Source organism: Esox lucius, chromosome 19 (genome assembly GCF_011004845.1).
Source record: "Esox lucius isolate fEsoLuc1 chromosome 19, fEsoLuc1.pri, whole genome shotgun sequence".
NCBI classification, from domain to species: Eukaryota; Metazoa; Chordata; class Actinopteri; order Esociformes; family Esocidae; genus Esox; species Esox lucius.
In genome coordinates, this window is record NC_047587.1 from 32,907,363 (window position 1) to 32,925,653 (window position 18,291).

Sequence of the window (18,291 nt, forward strand, 5' to 3'; positions counted from 1 at the left end):
GAGTTGTGTAGTTTTGTCAACCATCCTTTTACAATTCAGACTGGTGCCCTGACAATTAAGCTAGCCAAATAGTATCTGTGGTTGACAAAAGCCATCCAAAGCGACTGTTCTAACTATACATTCCATAGATTTATCACAATTCTAATTTAATTAATAAAACAAATACATCTCGGGATTTTTGTAAGTACTTTGAACTCCCTGGAAGATGCGGTTTTATGGTCTGTGGGAGGCGCGCAGTCTGTCACACTTTCCCACCCTCGTTCACTGTTCATCTCACGAGTAGCAACGTTCAGCCGCACCGCAGGTATCAAAAAGAGTGAGGATAAACGGAGACAGCACAACAACTCACGGCATGAAACAAATGTGAAACCTTCACGATTATCGGGAGTATCTTTCCCAAGAACCTCACAGGCTACATTTTATTGTCTCCAACGAGGATTGTGTGATTGTTGAAATATGGAAACGGCTGCTTCAAGAGGCTTCCTATTGTTCGCACAGCTCTTGCTTGTCTGTCAATTCGGTAAGAACGTGTCATTTTATAGCCTATTGTTTTTCACCATTATAAGTAGACTACATTTTAAAATATCGTTATTACTTGATGGTGGTCGATTATTCTGGATACCACTCCAAGAGAATGCAGTGCGCCGTGCGCTTGAAGTTGCCATTGAAATAAACACCCAGTTTGTTTTCCCAAGAGCTTTAACCTTCGATACTTGGTTTTCTTTTATTTTTCTTTATTATTTTGGCTGCTTTTACTTAAAAACATATAGTAAAAATAACCATTGTCTTTCAGTCTATTTACATTCCTTCCATTGTGATACTGGAGCGTTGAGCGTCTTCAGATTAGAATTTGATGACCAAGAAGTGCCAACGGCGCGATTATAACGCATTTTAAGACTTCCCGTAACAGAAGTATGCATTCCTCCTGAAATGTCTTATCTTTGCTTAACTCACAGTGATCCCAGCTAAACTTGGAAATCCTGAACATTAAAATGTCCTATGCTTGGGTTATAGAAAATTGGTGTTACCCATTAAGCTAAGGTGCGCAGAACAAAACTTAATATAGATTGAATTTGGTTTGTGTTCAACGAAGTTTCTCTATTGTCAATTGAGATCCATAATGTAAAAACCCCATCAGTCTGCCTGATATTGTTGTAAAATAATAGATTTCCATGTGTCGGGCGTTTTGTATTGATTTGCTTCGTCACACCAAAGTGGAGCTGTCAAGCAATATAAAGGGGTGGTTTTGCCACGGTGGTCGGACTATGTTATTAGTAAGTCAAGCGCTCTTTTTTGGCAAGGGGGGCTAGTTGTGATTGGTTGGAAGGTGCTACTAAAAGTAATAGTTTGATTGTTTCAAAGTCCCAAGCTGTCTATAGTATGGTGCTACCGCTCCCCTAGAAGCAAAGCTATAGTCACTTTACCAACAGCGTTTTAGGGCTGATGTTGTAATTCAACATTGCACTAGTGTATTTCTTCCCTAAAAGTTAAACATAGCCAGGTTTGGTTACACTGTGATAGAAGCTTGTGGTAGGATTGCTGTTGTAATATGTTATAAGTACGTTTTATTCACTGTTCAATTTGAGCGTTCTTGTCATTCTTAACTAATTATATTTGGCCTATGCAGGTTCAACCCCTATCGGCTAAATGACAATACAGGCATATATTTAAATAATCAGATAATTTACATATCCTCTCAGAAGTGAGAGAATGGTTAATTCCCCAGTTGGTCTCAACGGTTTCGTTTCAATATGGCACACACGTATTGCCCAAAAGTGCCAATCAGGAGACTGATATGGATGGTTAATCTTTTGGGTGAGGTGTTTGACAAAAAATGATTGTTCTTGTCTCAAAACATCTAAAGCCAGTTTTGCTAAAATTTAAAAGGCTTTTGTGACAGGCCTTGTGTGCAGTGATATGAAATGTGCTGGTACCTGCTGAATGCTTTACCACACACACCCCCTCACCACAAATTCCCCCCTTTCCTCCCTCCTCTTTGCTCCTTTCAATAGAGGGCTTTAAATGACGCTTTGATGAAATGTTGAGCACAAAGAAAGTGTCCATTTGTTGGAAAAGCAGTAGAAGAATTGCTGGAAGAATATAGACACACAAGTAAATTGAATGAAATGCAGACCCTTCGCCATCTGTCTTCCCAACTTGTAGGGCTATAGATAGGCCATTTACACTGACTTGGCATTGCCAGGAGTGTCTCTTACCCTCTCATGAGGATGTCTGTCCCTGTTGTTTTGGAACAGGTTGGTTGTGACTCGTGACAGATGGCATGGTTTGTCAGTCTCATTTAGGCGTTTGGTTGGTTGGTGGGTTTCCAGGGGCCACACCCCTCCTCATGTCTCCTGGATGTCCCCCTGAGACAGGTGGTTGTGTGTTTAACCCAGTCTATGGTGTACCAAGGGTTCTAAAATTAAAGAAAAGAAGCCTTGATTTTTCATATATTCTGATTGGAGGATTATGAATTACCTGCTTTGAAGGATACCTGGAATTATTCAGTCAGAAAATTTTGCATTCCTAGATTTTCATCAGTGGTACAAGAGAAAAGTGTGCTAGTGCATCACTCCAAGTTGCCCAAATGGCTGTTATCACACTGAGGAACAAAATCAACTACAGTGCACACTGTGCAGAGTTTATTTGCATAGAGTATATTTGCATAATCTGGCAAACAATTACTGTAAATGGGTCAAACATGGACTGTTGTTAACTGTCCAAAAACACTATAGCGACAGAACTCCAACAGAAATTGAACATCAGCTTCTCTACTCCTTTGAGGCAGAGACAGATAGCATTTTTCCCCACACCACCTGTCCCTCTTTAATTCTGCTCCTCGCTACTCTTTCTTTTCATTTGCCTCATACCCTTTCTCATGCTTCTGTATTCTTCCTTCTCCCCTTCTTTTTTTGAGGGAGCTGAGAGACGCCCCATACAGGGCGGCTTGGCAGGCTGGTCCCTCCGGCCTTCCTCTGGTCGTTGGTAAAAAGCAGAGGAGATTTCCAATCGGCAGCAGCAGCAGGGGTATTTGATGACCAGATTAGTCGGTATTAGGCTCAACGGCATTCACTCAAGCATACACAGGGGCCACATTCAATCCTCCAATTGCCCCTCTCTCTCTCTCTCTCTCTCTCTCTCTCTCTCTCTCTCCCCCTCGCCGGCCACGGCTGAATAGGACAAGGGTTACATGGGGGTACTGCCCAGTCAAGCCTCATAGCAAAGCCCAGAACTCTGGTTCTCCTGAATATCCCTGGTCTTCCCAAGGCCTCCCCCTGTGAATTATGCTGTCAGATGAGAGATTTGTTTTGTGTGGGTGGAGGAGAGACTGGCAGAGAGGGATGGTGTTCAGGGGCACAGCGACACAGCAAGCGGGTGCCATTGTAAGCGCAACGGTCAATAGCGTGCCGATTTGTCCCCGAGGCGTTGGTGGCGCTCGGGCAGAAGGCTCTCACGCTGCGAGACTGGAAGGGGAAGTGTGAGAGCGCAGCGTGTTGTGGTAGTCACAGGAGTGTCGCAGCAACCCTCAGACACTCTGGCTCCTACCCCCCCCCCCACCCCACCCGACCCAAACCTCGCCGTTGCCCCCGAGCTAGGAGTGCGTTGGAGCAGCGTTTTCATCTACGCTTGTACCATCATTAGTCTTGTTCCAGACTTTCCACTTCTCAGGCTTTCTTTCTCTTTATCTCGACACTTTCAGATACATTCTTCACTTCCATTTGTTCTGTTTGTTCCCGCCCTCTCCATCCCCGCTCCTTTCTTTCCTCCTTTCTCATCCTCTCATCATTTCATCTTCCCTGTCACATTCCCCTCTTACACCCCCAAATCTATCCCTTCTCTGCTCCTCTTTTTGTTTGCGCCTCCCCCTCCATCTCCAGCCTCTACCTATTCTCCTACTCCTCATTTGTCTCACCCTCTCTCCGGGGACTCTTTGGTTGGCCGACCATCTTGTCTGGCTTGACAACCCCAGCTCCGCTGGTGTCCGCCTGGCGCCCGGCCAGACGCTCCTCGATGCCCACCACTGGCCGCTTAATGGATGACAGGGCAGATCCGGGTTGCCCATCTTGCAACTGAAAGGAGGCTGCTCACACCGGGACCATTGGGGAGAACAAGAGGAGTCCTGTAAAGTGGCTGGTAGAGAGCCATTGATTTCTCTCCCTCTTCTTCTCTTCAGCTGCCTGTTAGTGTGTGGTCTCTGTCCTGTATATCGATGGCTCTTGTCCCGACGCTGAATACAAATCCCAGAGTGGCAAAGATAAAGGCCAGCAAGCTTGTGTGAGCGACGCGGTTGGTCAAGGTGTTTTATGCTCAGGGCGGTTCGTTTTGGGACTACCACGACCACTCGCCATCGTCACTCGCTCCGAAATGGTCATGTGCTGTACTTGTTTAAATAAAATCAATGTGTTACCATTGATGAATTACACAAATAGTAATTACGTAATGAAGTGGCATCATTCCTACTTCATGGATGTTTAATAATATTAATTATTAAGACTCCAATTACAGAGCAAGTGGTCGACCTCTATAAGACAGTGTGTTTTTGATTTGCACTTATAAATAAAACATATTGCAGTCTTAACAGATGCGTTGTAAGGCTAGAATTGACTAATAATGCCAACTTTCATTAATTATTTCTTGATTATCCTTTTAGATATAGATGTTAAATTGGGGTCAAACTGTAATTTAAAGGACATTCATTTTGTGAAAAAACAATAAATGGTTGGTGTGTTAGCCCGAGTTCAGTAGGTAATAACTATTTAGCCTTTATCAGTATCACCTGTTGTTGAAAGCCCTTGAAATGTGCAGCTTTTGACCCCAAGGCACATAGCTTGAATTGGAAGCTTTCAGTGATTTCTTTTTATGTCAAAGTGGTTCCTGGCATTTTTTAATAGCAGCCCGTGGGCTATTTTGACAGAATGTTGTTATGATGCCAGTAGTGGGCCACATTTGAGGACAGCCCTTAAAATTCAGGATCCCTTGTGCTTCAGTGTGATATTGATCAACCCAACCTGACCAAATACAATGGTTCTCTAACACAGTTTTGGGTAAAACAGATGTTTATATTACACCAAACATATAATTGTCTTCAGCCTTTCAAAATGGATTGCAAACCGCACTGAATGAAAATGCCAAACCATTTTCGCTTGGACTTGATGAATGCCAGGTGTGGTCCAAATCAAGATATTTATACACCAGCACCAGGAAACCATGGACCTCAGAGCTGTTGACACCGTATTCAAAGGACCACTACTAAAACACAATGAGGAAGGTATCTGACTCAACCATGATGCCCATTGCAGGGATTGGCAGAATGGCACAGTGTTTAGCGTAGGGTGGCAGCTGGTCTCAGTTGGTGGTAGACAGTGGACTGCGGGTGGCCAGTGCTAATGCCCTCATCAGCGGTCCAGAGCCATGTCTGGGGCACAGCTGGAGTGGCCAATCTGTTTTGCAGCCTCATATCTGACAGATATGTCATGCCCATTGAAACTGAGCCATTATCCTTTCTGACAGCCATGTATTTCTGATGAATGTTGCCACTCCAGAAGTAGGCCATCGGTAGTGCTACAGTGAAATTACATCTCTGGTTACTGATAAACCACACCTGAAAAGTCTGGACTGTCAGAGGCTATTAGATACAGAAAGAAGGCTTATGAAGTATGAGAGTCAATCAAGGACAGTTCTATTCTGTAGTGTTATCTATGTCCCTTTCTTGCTCAGTCACTGGAAGTCTTCCTTTGTCCCTGTGCCCCTCCGTTTTCAATTAGCCTATCACTCAAAATAGCTGCAGTCGTTGATCCCCATGTGCCACCATGGAAATACTGGGGGACTGTTAATGAGTTGGTAATTTGCTAACTCTAACCTCAATGGATGGTCAAGGGACAACCAGTGTGGATTAATCCATGTGAAAAGCAATTAGCACACAGGCCTGAGGTTTAGAAGCATTTCTTCTAACCCTGAGGTTCAGTGGTTCAGCTTCAGGCTAGTGGTTTATCATGTTTGTTATCTTCTTTCTGTGATTCTCAGTAGACGTTGAATTTTTTTAGCCACCATCACTAGCCAGTTGGCTACCTTTTATCCTGGCTTAGCTGTACCTTAGAGATAGATGCTATTTATTTATTGAACAGGCACAATGTAGAACAAAACAGGGCTCACAGAAGATAGACTGACAGAATACCAAAAAATCCTGATAGACTGATACTAGGACATATATTGGACCAAGACTAGAAAGGATCATTTCCTGCAGGGAATGGTTGTGTCGGCAGGGAGCCTGTGTTCAGAGAGCATGTGGTGGCGCTATGATATGCTCTCTGGTCTGTCGTCATCTCTGTCCACCGTCATCTCTTGTACACTCCGTCCAGTGTACAAGAAGAAAGCTTGTTTCTGTGAAGTAGAGCACAGCTAGGCCCACCGTGTTTGGCTGTGCATTCCTCTTGTGTCTGCATGTTCAGGGAAGGCAATCAATGAGGATTCTGTAGTCAGTTGTGCGTCAGTTGTGCGAGGTGTGTTTTCAGATTGAAACTGCATGCACAACAAAGGGTTGAGTTGCTATTTCTGCTGTCCCCTTTTTTGGAGAACACTGGCCGGGCTCCATGAGGCCAATTAGATGATGTGCCTGTCTAGACAAGACCTTGCCAAAATGTCCCCACCAGCTTCCATGATCAGAACGAATCCTTTATGCGTGTGGAAATGTGGTAAAACGATTTGCCACAGTTGCCAAAAGCATCTCTGCTAAGGAGTAACAGCCTCATCAACTTATTTACCTCGGTCATGAGAGCCTGTGGAAATGGGAACACAGTGTCTGCCTTGTCCACTGTCTTTTATGGCTGGCCAGCCCAACCCCCAACCTCACATTTATCACTTTTATCTGTATTCAAATATTATTTTGTGTTGTCTTTTGAGTACTGCATTATCTCTGCAACCTCGGTAGAAGTGTTTCTACCGCTGTAATAATTTCCTGTCTGTCCCATGATCCCATGGTATGTCATTTCAAGCCATAGTCTTTCCCTCCCTGATCCTGTTTAGGTTAGAGATGCTTGGACCTTTTTACATACAGTGCCATTCAAAACTTTGGACACACCTACTCCTTCAAGGGTGTTATTTATTTGTACTATTTTCCACATTGTACAATAATAGTGAATGAATCACAACAATGTAATAACACATGGAATGTGGTTACCAAAAACATGTTAAACAAATCCAAAAACATTTATATTTCAAAGTAGCTACCCTTTGTCTTGATGAACACTTTACAAAACATTGGCATTTTCTCTACCAGCTTCATGAAGTAGTCACCTTGAATTATTTTCCAACAATCTGGAAGGTGTTCCTAAGTATGCTTGGCACTTCTTGGCGGCTTTTTCCTTCACTCTGTGGTCATCCCAAACCATCTCAATTGGGTTGAAGTTGGGTGATTCTGGAGGCCAGGTTATCTGATGCTGAACTCCATCACTCTCCTTCTTGGTCAAATAGCCCTTAGACAGACTGGAGGTGTGTTATTAGGCCATTGTCTTGTAGAAAATCAAATGACAGTCCCCCTAACAGAAAACACATGGGGTGGTGTGTTGCCGTGGAATACGGTGGTAGCCATACTTGTTGACTTTTCTTTGTATTCTTAATAAATCACTGAAAGTCTCACCAGCAAAGCACCATCACACCTTCTCCAAGCTTCAAGGTGGAAACCACACATGCAGAGCTAATCCGTCCACCCATTCGGTGTCTCACAAAGACACAGCAGTTAGAATGAAAATCTCCAATTTGGACTCATTGCACAAAAAGACAGATTTCCACCATTCATATCCAGAGGAAGCCTCTTATTCTTATTGATGTCCTTCAGTAGTGAAAGTTCTCCTTTGTGGACAGCCGAGAAATCCCATTGAAACAGTCAGTGATTACTCACTAGTTAATACGTATACAGTGGCTCACAAAGATATTCACCCTGTTTGGAATTTTCCAGGTTTGTGTTACAACGTGTAATCAAAATGGATTTCATCAGGAGTTTTTGCCCCTAATCAACACAAACAAAATCATAATTTCAAAGTCAGAAATAAAATCTGAAAATTGCAAATATAAAATGGATTGCAAAAGTATCCACTCCCTTTGGTCAATATTTGGTAGAGGCATATTTGGCAGCAACGTGTCTATGTGTCTATTTGCACATGTCTCTCACAGCTTTGCCCATGTGCACACAGCAGGTTTTTTCATAGATAAAGTGTGACAACTTATTCAATCTATTATTTTTTGTATTATATTTGTAATTCATTCAGAGAATTTTGGGCCGGTTTCACAGACACAGATTAAGCCCAATCAAGGACAAAAAAAACAAGCTCAATTGAGTTTTTCTACTGAACTATATCTTTTTTGTCCCTGACTAGTCCTTGTCTGCGAAACCCACAGTTAGCTGTTTTTTGTGTTTGTCAGTGAGAAGAACTACTAATTAAATCAATTTATTTAATGGAGTAACACAATAACATTTGGAAAATCCAAGGTAGAGCCACTGTATGAGAGCCACTGTATGCAGCAAATCTACAAGCACACAACCCTAAAAAAATTTGTTAGCTAGTCAAGGCCTAGTCAGCTCCAGTAGCAAATATTTATCAATCTATCTTTTTTAAATGATAGGTCTACTTTCAACCATCAAATAGGCTGCTTTATGAGATAAGGACTCAACAAGGAAAGTATTCAGTGGAAGAAAATGGAATTGGTTACTATTAAAAAAGAAAGAAATACATGGAGCTTGTCAATAGAGTTGATTAGTCTAATAAAAAGAAAAATACTTCATATCGAATGACCAGGCCAGGTTGGAGGATAAAATAAATAAAAACAGACAAAACCACCTCTTTTAACAATACTCTGCAGGCGTTTGGGAACTGAGGAGACCAATTGCTGTAGTTTTGAAACATTCTTGCTTGATTGTAGTTACTCAACAGTTCGGGGTCTCCTTTGTTGTATTTTTTGTTTCATAATGTGCCAAATGTTTTCAATAGAGGACAGGTCTGGACTGCAGACAGGCCAATTTAGCACCCAAACTCATACTATGGAGCCATGCTGCTGTAATACATGCAGAATGTGGTTTGGCATGATCTTGCTGAAATAAGCAAGGCCTTCCCTGAAAAAGACCTAATCTGGATGGCAGCATATGTTGCTCCAAAACCTGTATTTATTGTTCAGCATTAATGGTGCCAATGTGCAAGTCACCCATGCCATGTGGACTAATGCACCACCATACCATCACAGATGCTGGCTTCTGAACTGTGCACTGATAACAAGCTGGATGGTCCCTCTCCTCTTTAGTCCAGAGGAAGCGTCCATGATTCCCAAAAAGTATTTCACATTTTTATTTGTCAGACCGCAGGGCAGTTTTACACTTCGCCTCAGTCCATCTTAAATGAGTTGGGGCCCAGAGAAGGCGGATGCGGTTCTGGATCTTGTTTATATCTGGTTTCTTCTTTACATGGTAGAGTTTTAACATGCATTTATGGATGCAGCGACGTACTGTGTTCACAGACAGTGGTTTTCGGAAGTGTTCCTGAGCCCATGCAGTGATTTCCATTACATAATCATGTCTGTTTTTAATGCAGTGCCATCTGAGGGCCTGAAGATCACCACCACCCAATATTGTTTTTTCGGCCTTGTCCCTTGCATACAGAGATTTCTCCAGTTTCTCTAAATCTTTTAATGATATTACACTTTCCTCCACAATTATTGTCATCTCTTGTAGAGGTGAGGAAAAATGGGTTATAAAAAATGTATCTTTAGGTGAATTAGCTTAATGTCACAAAGAAAATGAGAAACATCCAACCTTTAATTAAATGTATTCTGAGAAAAAAAATCTGGCATAAAAAGAAATATATTTCTTACAAAACAACGCTATAAAACCATGCTATATATTTTGTATGAATATATTTTATATTGATGAATATTTTATATTTATTGAAATGGTTCTAGCGGTTATGTTGTTTTCATGACTGTCTTCATCTACAAGCGTCGGCCTCTCAGTTTTGCAGTTACCGTCACAGCCCCAGCAGATTGATGACTGTGTTCAGGACAGCATGGCCCCATGCCCAGTCCTGTCCTGTATTAACCCAAACACTAAAAACACACAACGCATAACACATACAGAAAAAAACACACGCACACAGAGATTGAATCTCCCGAGCCAGATTACTCTATCATGTTCGATGCGCTCCTCTTATTGTGATCAGGTCAGTGACTTTTTCAATGAATGAGACCGTGACAACCGTCGCGAAGACCTCAGTGCCCCTAACAAGCTCGATCTCTGCCTTTTCCATAACAACGATGACAAATTAGCACAGGAGCTGTCATTATGAACGTTTTCAACATTCATATTAAGATGGCAAACAACTAAACAAGTAGATTTTTTTTTGGACAGGACAGGAACATGAAAGCTGATTGTTGTACTTCGTGAGAGCTTAAAGATGTGGGGACATGGACAATTATAACATAACGGTGTGTGTGAATATTTTTCTAGTGAGCACATTTTTCTAGTGAGTATCTTATATAGGCCTTATGAAGACTGTAGATCATGAAAGAGCAACTGGCACAATACAGCAGTGTCATGTAGCAATTAATGGATATTTTACACTGCTTTCATGCTCTTTGTGAATAGATCACGCCATGCATGTCATACTCCTATATGGAGTCACTTGCAGCTTTCAATGTATGCCGTGACCAAAGAGGTTTTAAAAATAACGGAACCCACGGAAATTGCTATGATGGAACATTCCCCTTTTGATCCCACTGAGTCTCCCTCTAAACAATCCCTGCTAAGTGGAAACCCCATGTGTAAACCATCCACTATCTCGGTCTAAATGTTTAGAAACAGCTAGGTGATGAAGTAATGACCTAGCGGAAGAATGAACAGGCAAACATTTCTCCTCTCCAGAGACTTTACACGGCTGTTTGAACATGCTAATTTCATTGGCATCCCAGCGAAGGGACAGAAACAAGGGTGACGGATGATTTGACGGTAGTTCAAAATGATACTTCCTCACCCAGATGGCCAGTGAGAGGAAACAGACTGAACCTGTGGCCATGGCGATGTGTGTGAGACCGGGGGTAAAGTCACTGTGGCCGCCGGCCATGTGGAGCTCCACTTGTTTCCCGGGAGGTTGGGCCCCACGGGTCCTGCATGCTGATTCACAAGAGCTAGATCAGCTGCTGTCAATACGGCTGGCTACTGGTCCAGGCCTGCCTCAAACCCTTCGCGGATCAGCTCCATGGGGGAAGTTCAGGACAACGCATCAGAAACGCTGGATAAACAATCGTGCCTGGTCTGTGTGTTTTGTCCAGAGTAGGCTAATGATGGAAACCTTAAATGGTCTGAGCTTTTATGCATCGAGTCATCAATTAGCCAGACTCTCTTTATGGGTCATTATGTCCGGAAAGCACACACACACACACACACACACATTATTTCTCTCCCTCATCTGTTCTGTATCACATGCACACATACTCCAAATTACAGACAAACACCCACACAGGGCCACTCAGTCTTATCATCTGATACAGAGGACCTGGTGTTGAACGAAACAGGCGAGAGATTAGAATGCAATTTAAAGAGCGACCACACGTTCACTATTTTTTTTAACTCCTCCCCTCTGGCACTCGATGTGCCATGTCCTCAAGCCACCGGACTGCAGATAGACCCTCCTCAGAGCAACTTAAACTGGGCACAACGAGAGAGTGCCAGTCCCAGCAGGATGTCAGTCACACGGCCTGTGCCCACATGGTCCGACGATGCCAACTGACCCAGACTCAGTGTAGAATCGTCCATAGTTTAAACAGTACTCCATGAAAACATGAAGAGCAAAACTGAAATTGGACCAGTGTTCTCCTGCTAGTGTCCAGGACAGATACTGAATATTTGCAATCCTTCTGGTGATGGCTAACACATATGTCAAGTCATGAACAACAGTCTGTAGTTTGAGCCATAATATGCTGACTCAAGTAGCTCGAGGACCTGAGTAGGACCCTGCTTGTGGACTGCATCTAGACAGACACTTTGGCTGTGTATTCACAAGTTGTAACTGGCTTTGTTTTGCCAGTGTAAACTGAGCATGTCAACTCCCCACACAGATAGTCTTTGAGACCTGTGTGGGCTGTAGCAAAGTTACTGCATGTGAACACTGATTCCTCCATAAATACTGCTAAGTCGAGTTTTTAAGAACCTTAATTGTGAACACTTCCGTGCGTCCACACCACCATAATGTGCCTCTTACCATGAATTCCGCCGAGATGTATTTCAAAGAATATGTGACTATTTAATGTTCCGGCAGGAGTTTAATCTACTTGTTTACTTATTCCTTTGTTGTTTTGACGAGATGTCCATATATTTCATCCCTGTTTACTGATTCCATACACTAGGCCCTCCTGATGTACCCTTATTTTGTCTGTAGCATTTAGGACCAGTAGGAAGTTCTTCAGGATCTGGGGTAGTGCTGGGTGAAGTGTTAAATCTTAAACGTCTCTTCCATAATGCATGCACTCGTGAGGATGCCCGGTCGAGGAATTATGTAGAACTACTATGATTGCTTTGCCACAGCACATCCAGGCTCAGTCAGTAAAAGCAAATAAGTGTGGCACTTTAAGATCTCAGTTCAGGCAGCTGGACTCAAGCAATACCTAAACTCATAAACAACAAGGAACCCCTAAAGTCCATCAGTCATGCTTTCCTACACACTAAAAAGATGTATTGTTGAAATGGCTAGTTTTTATGTGGATGCTAAGTCCTGCTGAATGAGTGGTTGGCTTTGTGTTCTAGTTGTCATCGCTCCAAGGATGATTTACACCTCTGCCCTTCTGTCTTAACTCAAACTGGGAACTGAGATACGACATCAGATGGCTATGGGTGTCATTGATATGATTGCGGGGCGTGTGTCAGGGATGTTGTGACAGAAGCCAGTTGTCTGTTCAGACCCGGGCTACTTTGGCCACTTCCTCGGCTTGTCTGTGGGTTTGTAATGGAATACACTCACATTTATCATGACACTTCTTCACATGAAACAGCTTCTACTGTAAATAACCCTGTTATGTCTGGAAAGGAACAAACGTTTTGTTTCAGTTCACGGCGTCCCCATTGCCAGGGACTGCTTAAATGATCAGAGTCCAACAGATGCAAAGCAAAGATATCTATGTGTAGATTTACACATATCTACTGTATATCTACTGCATAGATATACACATACAGTGCATTCACAAAATATTGCTTTCATAAAGTATTCTGTCCCCTTCACTTTCTCCACATTTTATTGTGTTATACACTTCATTTATAATTGATTATGTATATATTGTTTGCCATCGATCTACACACAATACTCTGTATATGAGTGGAAACATGTTTTTAGGATTTTCATCACTGATTAAAGAAATTGCCATGACGAGAACACAATTACCCTACCATTGACCTCCGTCTGTGTACTATTAAAGTTGTTGTGACAATTTCTGGATTAAAAAAAACTCACTGTTGGAGCCTAAAGGTCCATTTATCAGACTGTGAATCTATAGGACTCTTTACCTAGCAGGAAGTGGGCACTACACTCCTCCCATTCTGTGGTAGGACAGTGAGTCACTCTGCATTCTGTTGCCCTGCCCTGTGGGCTAGCAAGTGTCTCCCAGGGTCTAGGTAATCCTCTTATTCACCATGCAGCAGCGGCTGGATGCTTCACAGTTCTCTTCATAGGCTACACACACAAGGTTGGCTGGCCACTCTGTTGTATAAACACACTGAGATGGTTTTGGCGTCTTTGTCTGTCTCTCTCTCTCTCTCTCTCTCTCTCTCTCTCGCCAACTGGTAAGCTCAGGATTATTCGTACTGAGCTGAGTTTTAACATTAACGTATCTCCCCCTTACTGGACCAAAATGATTCCGTCCCTGTCTTAAGTTGCAGCAAGGGAACTGATGTTGAGTGTGAGTCAAGATTACGACTCAATTATCACTGAATTGACATTGAAACAGAGAAGGAAAACTCATGAGATTATCACTCTTAATGTAGGAGATCATCCTTTTGTTCAGCTGAGTTGTTTTAAATGCAGGAGTCGGTCTGCCATATTATTACTCATAGTCACCTTGCCCCCATCCTTTACTCTGACCGCATGTGTGTGCTCAGTACCATGCTTCATTATTCACGGGCACCATACAACGACACTGTCTCTCCACTATTGTTCCGCCCTATATCGCCAAGTCATTACACTCACCAAGCAACCCGTGAGTTATACCACCTGACCTTTTGATAAGGGTAACGAGGTAATGGTGTAGTCAAATGTTTTTTGAGGGCTTTAAATGTTGTTATTAATATAGCTAAAGGGAGTGGCCAATCAAATTTGGTGGTTGTTTTTGAGAATGCCTAGGTCTCTTCTACAGTTGAGCCCTGTATTCCAACCATAAAAAATATACAATACACACAGACGTGAAAACCCACAATAAGAAAAGGCAGCGCTTCAATTGGTGCAATGGGTTCATGGCACTCATGACAGCCATTCAGAAGTGCCCACAAAAATGTTTGTAATGTCATTGAAAAAAATCACAAGTAGTATATACATTTTAACTTGGACATTAGACTTGGAAATCGGCCTAATGTTATTAGGTCTATTGACATTTACAGCAGTACTTGGTGGTCATTATCGTACAATGAAATTTACAGCAGCTTCTGATCATCATGGTACAATGAAAGAAAACAATAGAAATAGAACAATTACCGCCATACATGTCAACTGCGTGGACTCTCTTAAGACAAGGGCTCTCTAACAGGATGTAAACTGATTTGTTTACAAGATTTGAGAGAAATAAACTTTTAGTGCTCATGGAAAATGTCTGGAATATTTTATATCAGCTCATGAAACATGGGTTCAACACTTAATATAATGCATTTACTTTTTGTTCACTATTTTATTAAGCTTGGTTAAATAATTGTCAAATTGTATTAAAAAGCAATATGTTTGCACAATTTCATTTCTATACTGAGAAGACATATGAATTATTTCGATAAAGGAAATCCATTTTGATCTTCAGCTCCATAACCAATGAAGAAGTGTAATATTTTAAGTCAGATTCTCATCTAAACAAATACCAAAGGTATTTGAATATGTTCTATGACAGAACTGTCGAACCCTACAATTTGGGACATGTTTATTAACATTTGGTATTAACCTAAGGTCCACAAGTCCATTTTGTAGGTATTGGAAATCATGTGTAATCCACAAAAGCTTGTACAAGAGAGGCAACAGCCACATATTGTACTGTGTCATCAGCATAAAACTGAAACTGACTGTGTCTCACAGAGTTACAAAATTCAATAATATAGAGAGTAAACAGAATAAGACCCAGAATTGAACCTTGGGGAGCACCCTTTATGAACATTAAACATCAAAAGCCAACACAATGTGATTTTTCATCTAAGGCTTAGGCGATGTCATTTAAAACCAATTTATGCCCAAGTCTAACACCAGACAGATATCTGTTAAGAATGCAGCAGTATACATACCAATGACTCCAGAATGTTAGCAAGACAAGGCAAGACAATAATTGTCAAGATCACTAGTATTCCCATCCTTATGTAGTGGCATCAAATGGGTGGTTTTCCATAGTTTAAAATTACTGTTAGATTAAAATATGCTTTAGAACTCCAGGGATCAGTGGGGTAGCAGTAACCAACAGACCTGGATTAAGTATTTGACCCCCTGGGGTATTAATAACTAGTAAAACATTAAGGACTTATTTTTCAGTGAACTGATTCAGAGAAAGCTCTTGAGTGTTAACAACAGGGGAGTTCTTGCATAAATATCAGGTATTCCTCTATGACTTGGGCTAGGCATGGACATTACACAAAATTAGTTTTACATAACACAATTTCAGTTAAATAACATTAACATAAAATGTAATTTGCAATTCACACTAGCAACAAGTTACTCTCGCTGTGTGTAGGGAAATTTTTCGGATACGGGAATCAGCGACAGCGAGTCTATTGGCACAAAACACAAAACAGATTGTCCTAACAATGTGCCTTAAACACGTGAGTTGTTGATAACGGGTACATTGGAAACATGAGGGCTAGGCCTTGTGGTTTAGTGATATATACAGCATTTAACTGTGTGATTTCTAGAATCCACTTCCATTTAGATTAATTGCATAGAACCCTCAATTATTGGCATAGCCAACAGCAATTTTGAAATATATCTTCTTGTGCCGAGTAATAATTTGATCAAGTTGTCAATGTTTAGTGATTATTAGTGACATACAGATGTTAACTAACATGTCATTAATTAGCATTTCTGAAACGTGGCAAAAAAATACGACCCCCCCAATTATTGGCCACCTAACTATTTCTTCACACATTTTTTTAAATTAAGAAACGTTGCAATTCCTTGGGCAAAAGCCCTCTGTTATCCTTGGGCTCACACTACATAGAGCCTTGAGTGAATGACTGACCAAACCAAGGCCTGTTAATGGTTATCACAGACTTACATTTGCAGCTCCGTTGTTCTGATTGATAAAGTGGTAGAAAATAAGGGATTTGACAAACAGACAATTTTTCTTGAAGTTTACACCAGCATCTTTTTTTGTTTAAAATCATAAAATACCATGTGCTCTGGCATGTTTAGCTTGTTGTCGTCCAATTGCAGCGTGATCAATGTAGCACTAGATTACCTTTAGGCACTTTAGCAGGCAGCCTATCTGGTTAACTGATTGAAGATGGAATGAAAAGGAAAGAATACAACACCAAACAGGTAGAATTGGGATAGGCTTAGCTAGCTAACGTCCCCATTATCGGCCACTCCCTATTATCTGCCATTTCTAGCAGTTGGAGAACTAAACCTTCTCACATTCAAAATTTAAAAAGGAGCTTCTTAAAATGATGGCCAGGTTACTGTCCGAGGGAAACCTCCCATTTCTTTTCTGGGCAGTGTGGGCCGGGGCTCTCAGCAACAGGTTTGGATAACTGAGTGCCCTGGAGCCTCACTCTCTATATGCTGCATTTTATTACTAGATCCCCAGACAGGGTTAGGGTCACATGCTTCCAAGGATGGAGCAGCGGGCCAGCAATGCTAACTGAGACAACCAGTTACAGTTGAGACAATATTCCCAACCTGCCTTCCAGTTGTGATCCACTAGGTGACAAAGGCAGAGGAAGCATTGGTCAATCGACCAATGAGAAACAACATGGCGATGAACCGATAAGGACACTTGAAAATTGTCCAGCCAAAGATTTTGAAAAATGTAACAATGCTCTGTTTTTCCCCCATCTTCTGCAAAGGTAATTGCTTGCTAAGGGTAGCCAGCTCTATCCTGTCATCATTTACCAGAGGACAGTTTCTGCAACAATATTTGGGACATACCTCATTTTCAGGAATTGTCCAAAAGTTAATGTAACTTTTGCAGCACTGGATACGCTGGCAGCTTTCTCTGATTAAGGGCTTCATGGTGATCAAATCAAATCAACTGGTAGGATGCCCAGACAGCAGTGTGGTCCAAATCTGTGGTGGGATCATGTACCACCAGAAGAATTACAACAAATTATAAAAAGCTATAAATAAATTAACTGTAGAATTCAATAAATAGAAATATAAGATAACAAAAAAAATTGCAATGCAATGGAAGTTGGGAAATCCATTTACACGACATTGCTGTGAAAAAAATCAAACCTGGTGTCAGAGGCTATGATTCGTGGGCACCCCAGTGAAATGAAAACCTACTAACCTCTAGTGAAATAGAACGTGAAGCCATTCAGACGCGATCGGGCCATCATGGAGACAACTTGACAGGACTGCGGCTCAATAACTACCTGTTTGGATGTTTAGCTCTCAGTTACACCTCAAAGCCTCTCGGAATAGCTACCTGAGATGGTAGCAGTGTAAAACCCATTGAAAAACAAATAAACAATCAAATCTCCTTTTCATATTGTCAAATATTTTCCCGCTTGTATTCTGTGAATGTTAGATGTTCTTCAAGACAATTGCAGTTTCCATTCCTTCCATTCCTAACCAGGCTTCAATGGTTTATGTTGGGCCTCAATGAGTTAAGCACCCCAGACTGTCACGTTAAGAAAGTGTACCGGTTCCTCTTTCAGTCACAGGTGCACTGATCCTTAAACAGGAAGGTTTTGCCATTCATGTTCATGGACAATCACCACACAGACCAAGTGGAAGACGAGCCCAGTTGGTAATCCGCTGTTGATACTAAATAGGCAGATACATGATCCCTTTGACCACACACAGTAATTAAATCACACCTATTGAAGGAACAGGGGCAGGAAATGGACAGGGGTATCGAATGAAA

At 41.8% G+C, this 18,291-nt stretch overlaps 1 protein-coding gene across 6 annotated transcripts in view; it reads left to right on the forward strand.

The window, feature by feature from the left end:
* Positions 1–234: 234 nt before the first annotated feature.
* Positions 235–18,291, forward strand: part of ptprz1a (protein tyrosine phosphatase receptor type Z1a) — a 74,264-nt gene continuing 56,207 nt past the window's right edge. For 3 of the 6 annotated variants that reach the window (XM_010884214.3, XM_010884215.3, XM_029115144.2), the window contains exon 1: positions 237–520. In XM_010884214.3, coding sequence (XP_010882516.2) covers positions 457–520 — 64 coding nt within the window. In that variant the 5' untranslated portion in view covers positions 237–456. Of the gene's footprint in view, positions 521–18,291 lie in introns of all 6 variants that reach the window. The other 3 variants (XM_010884212.3, XM_013139050.4, XM_010884211.3) reach the window with 2 other exon arrangements.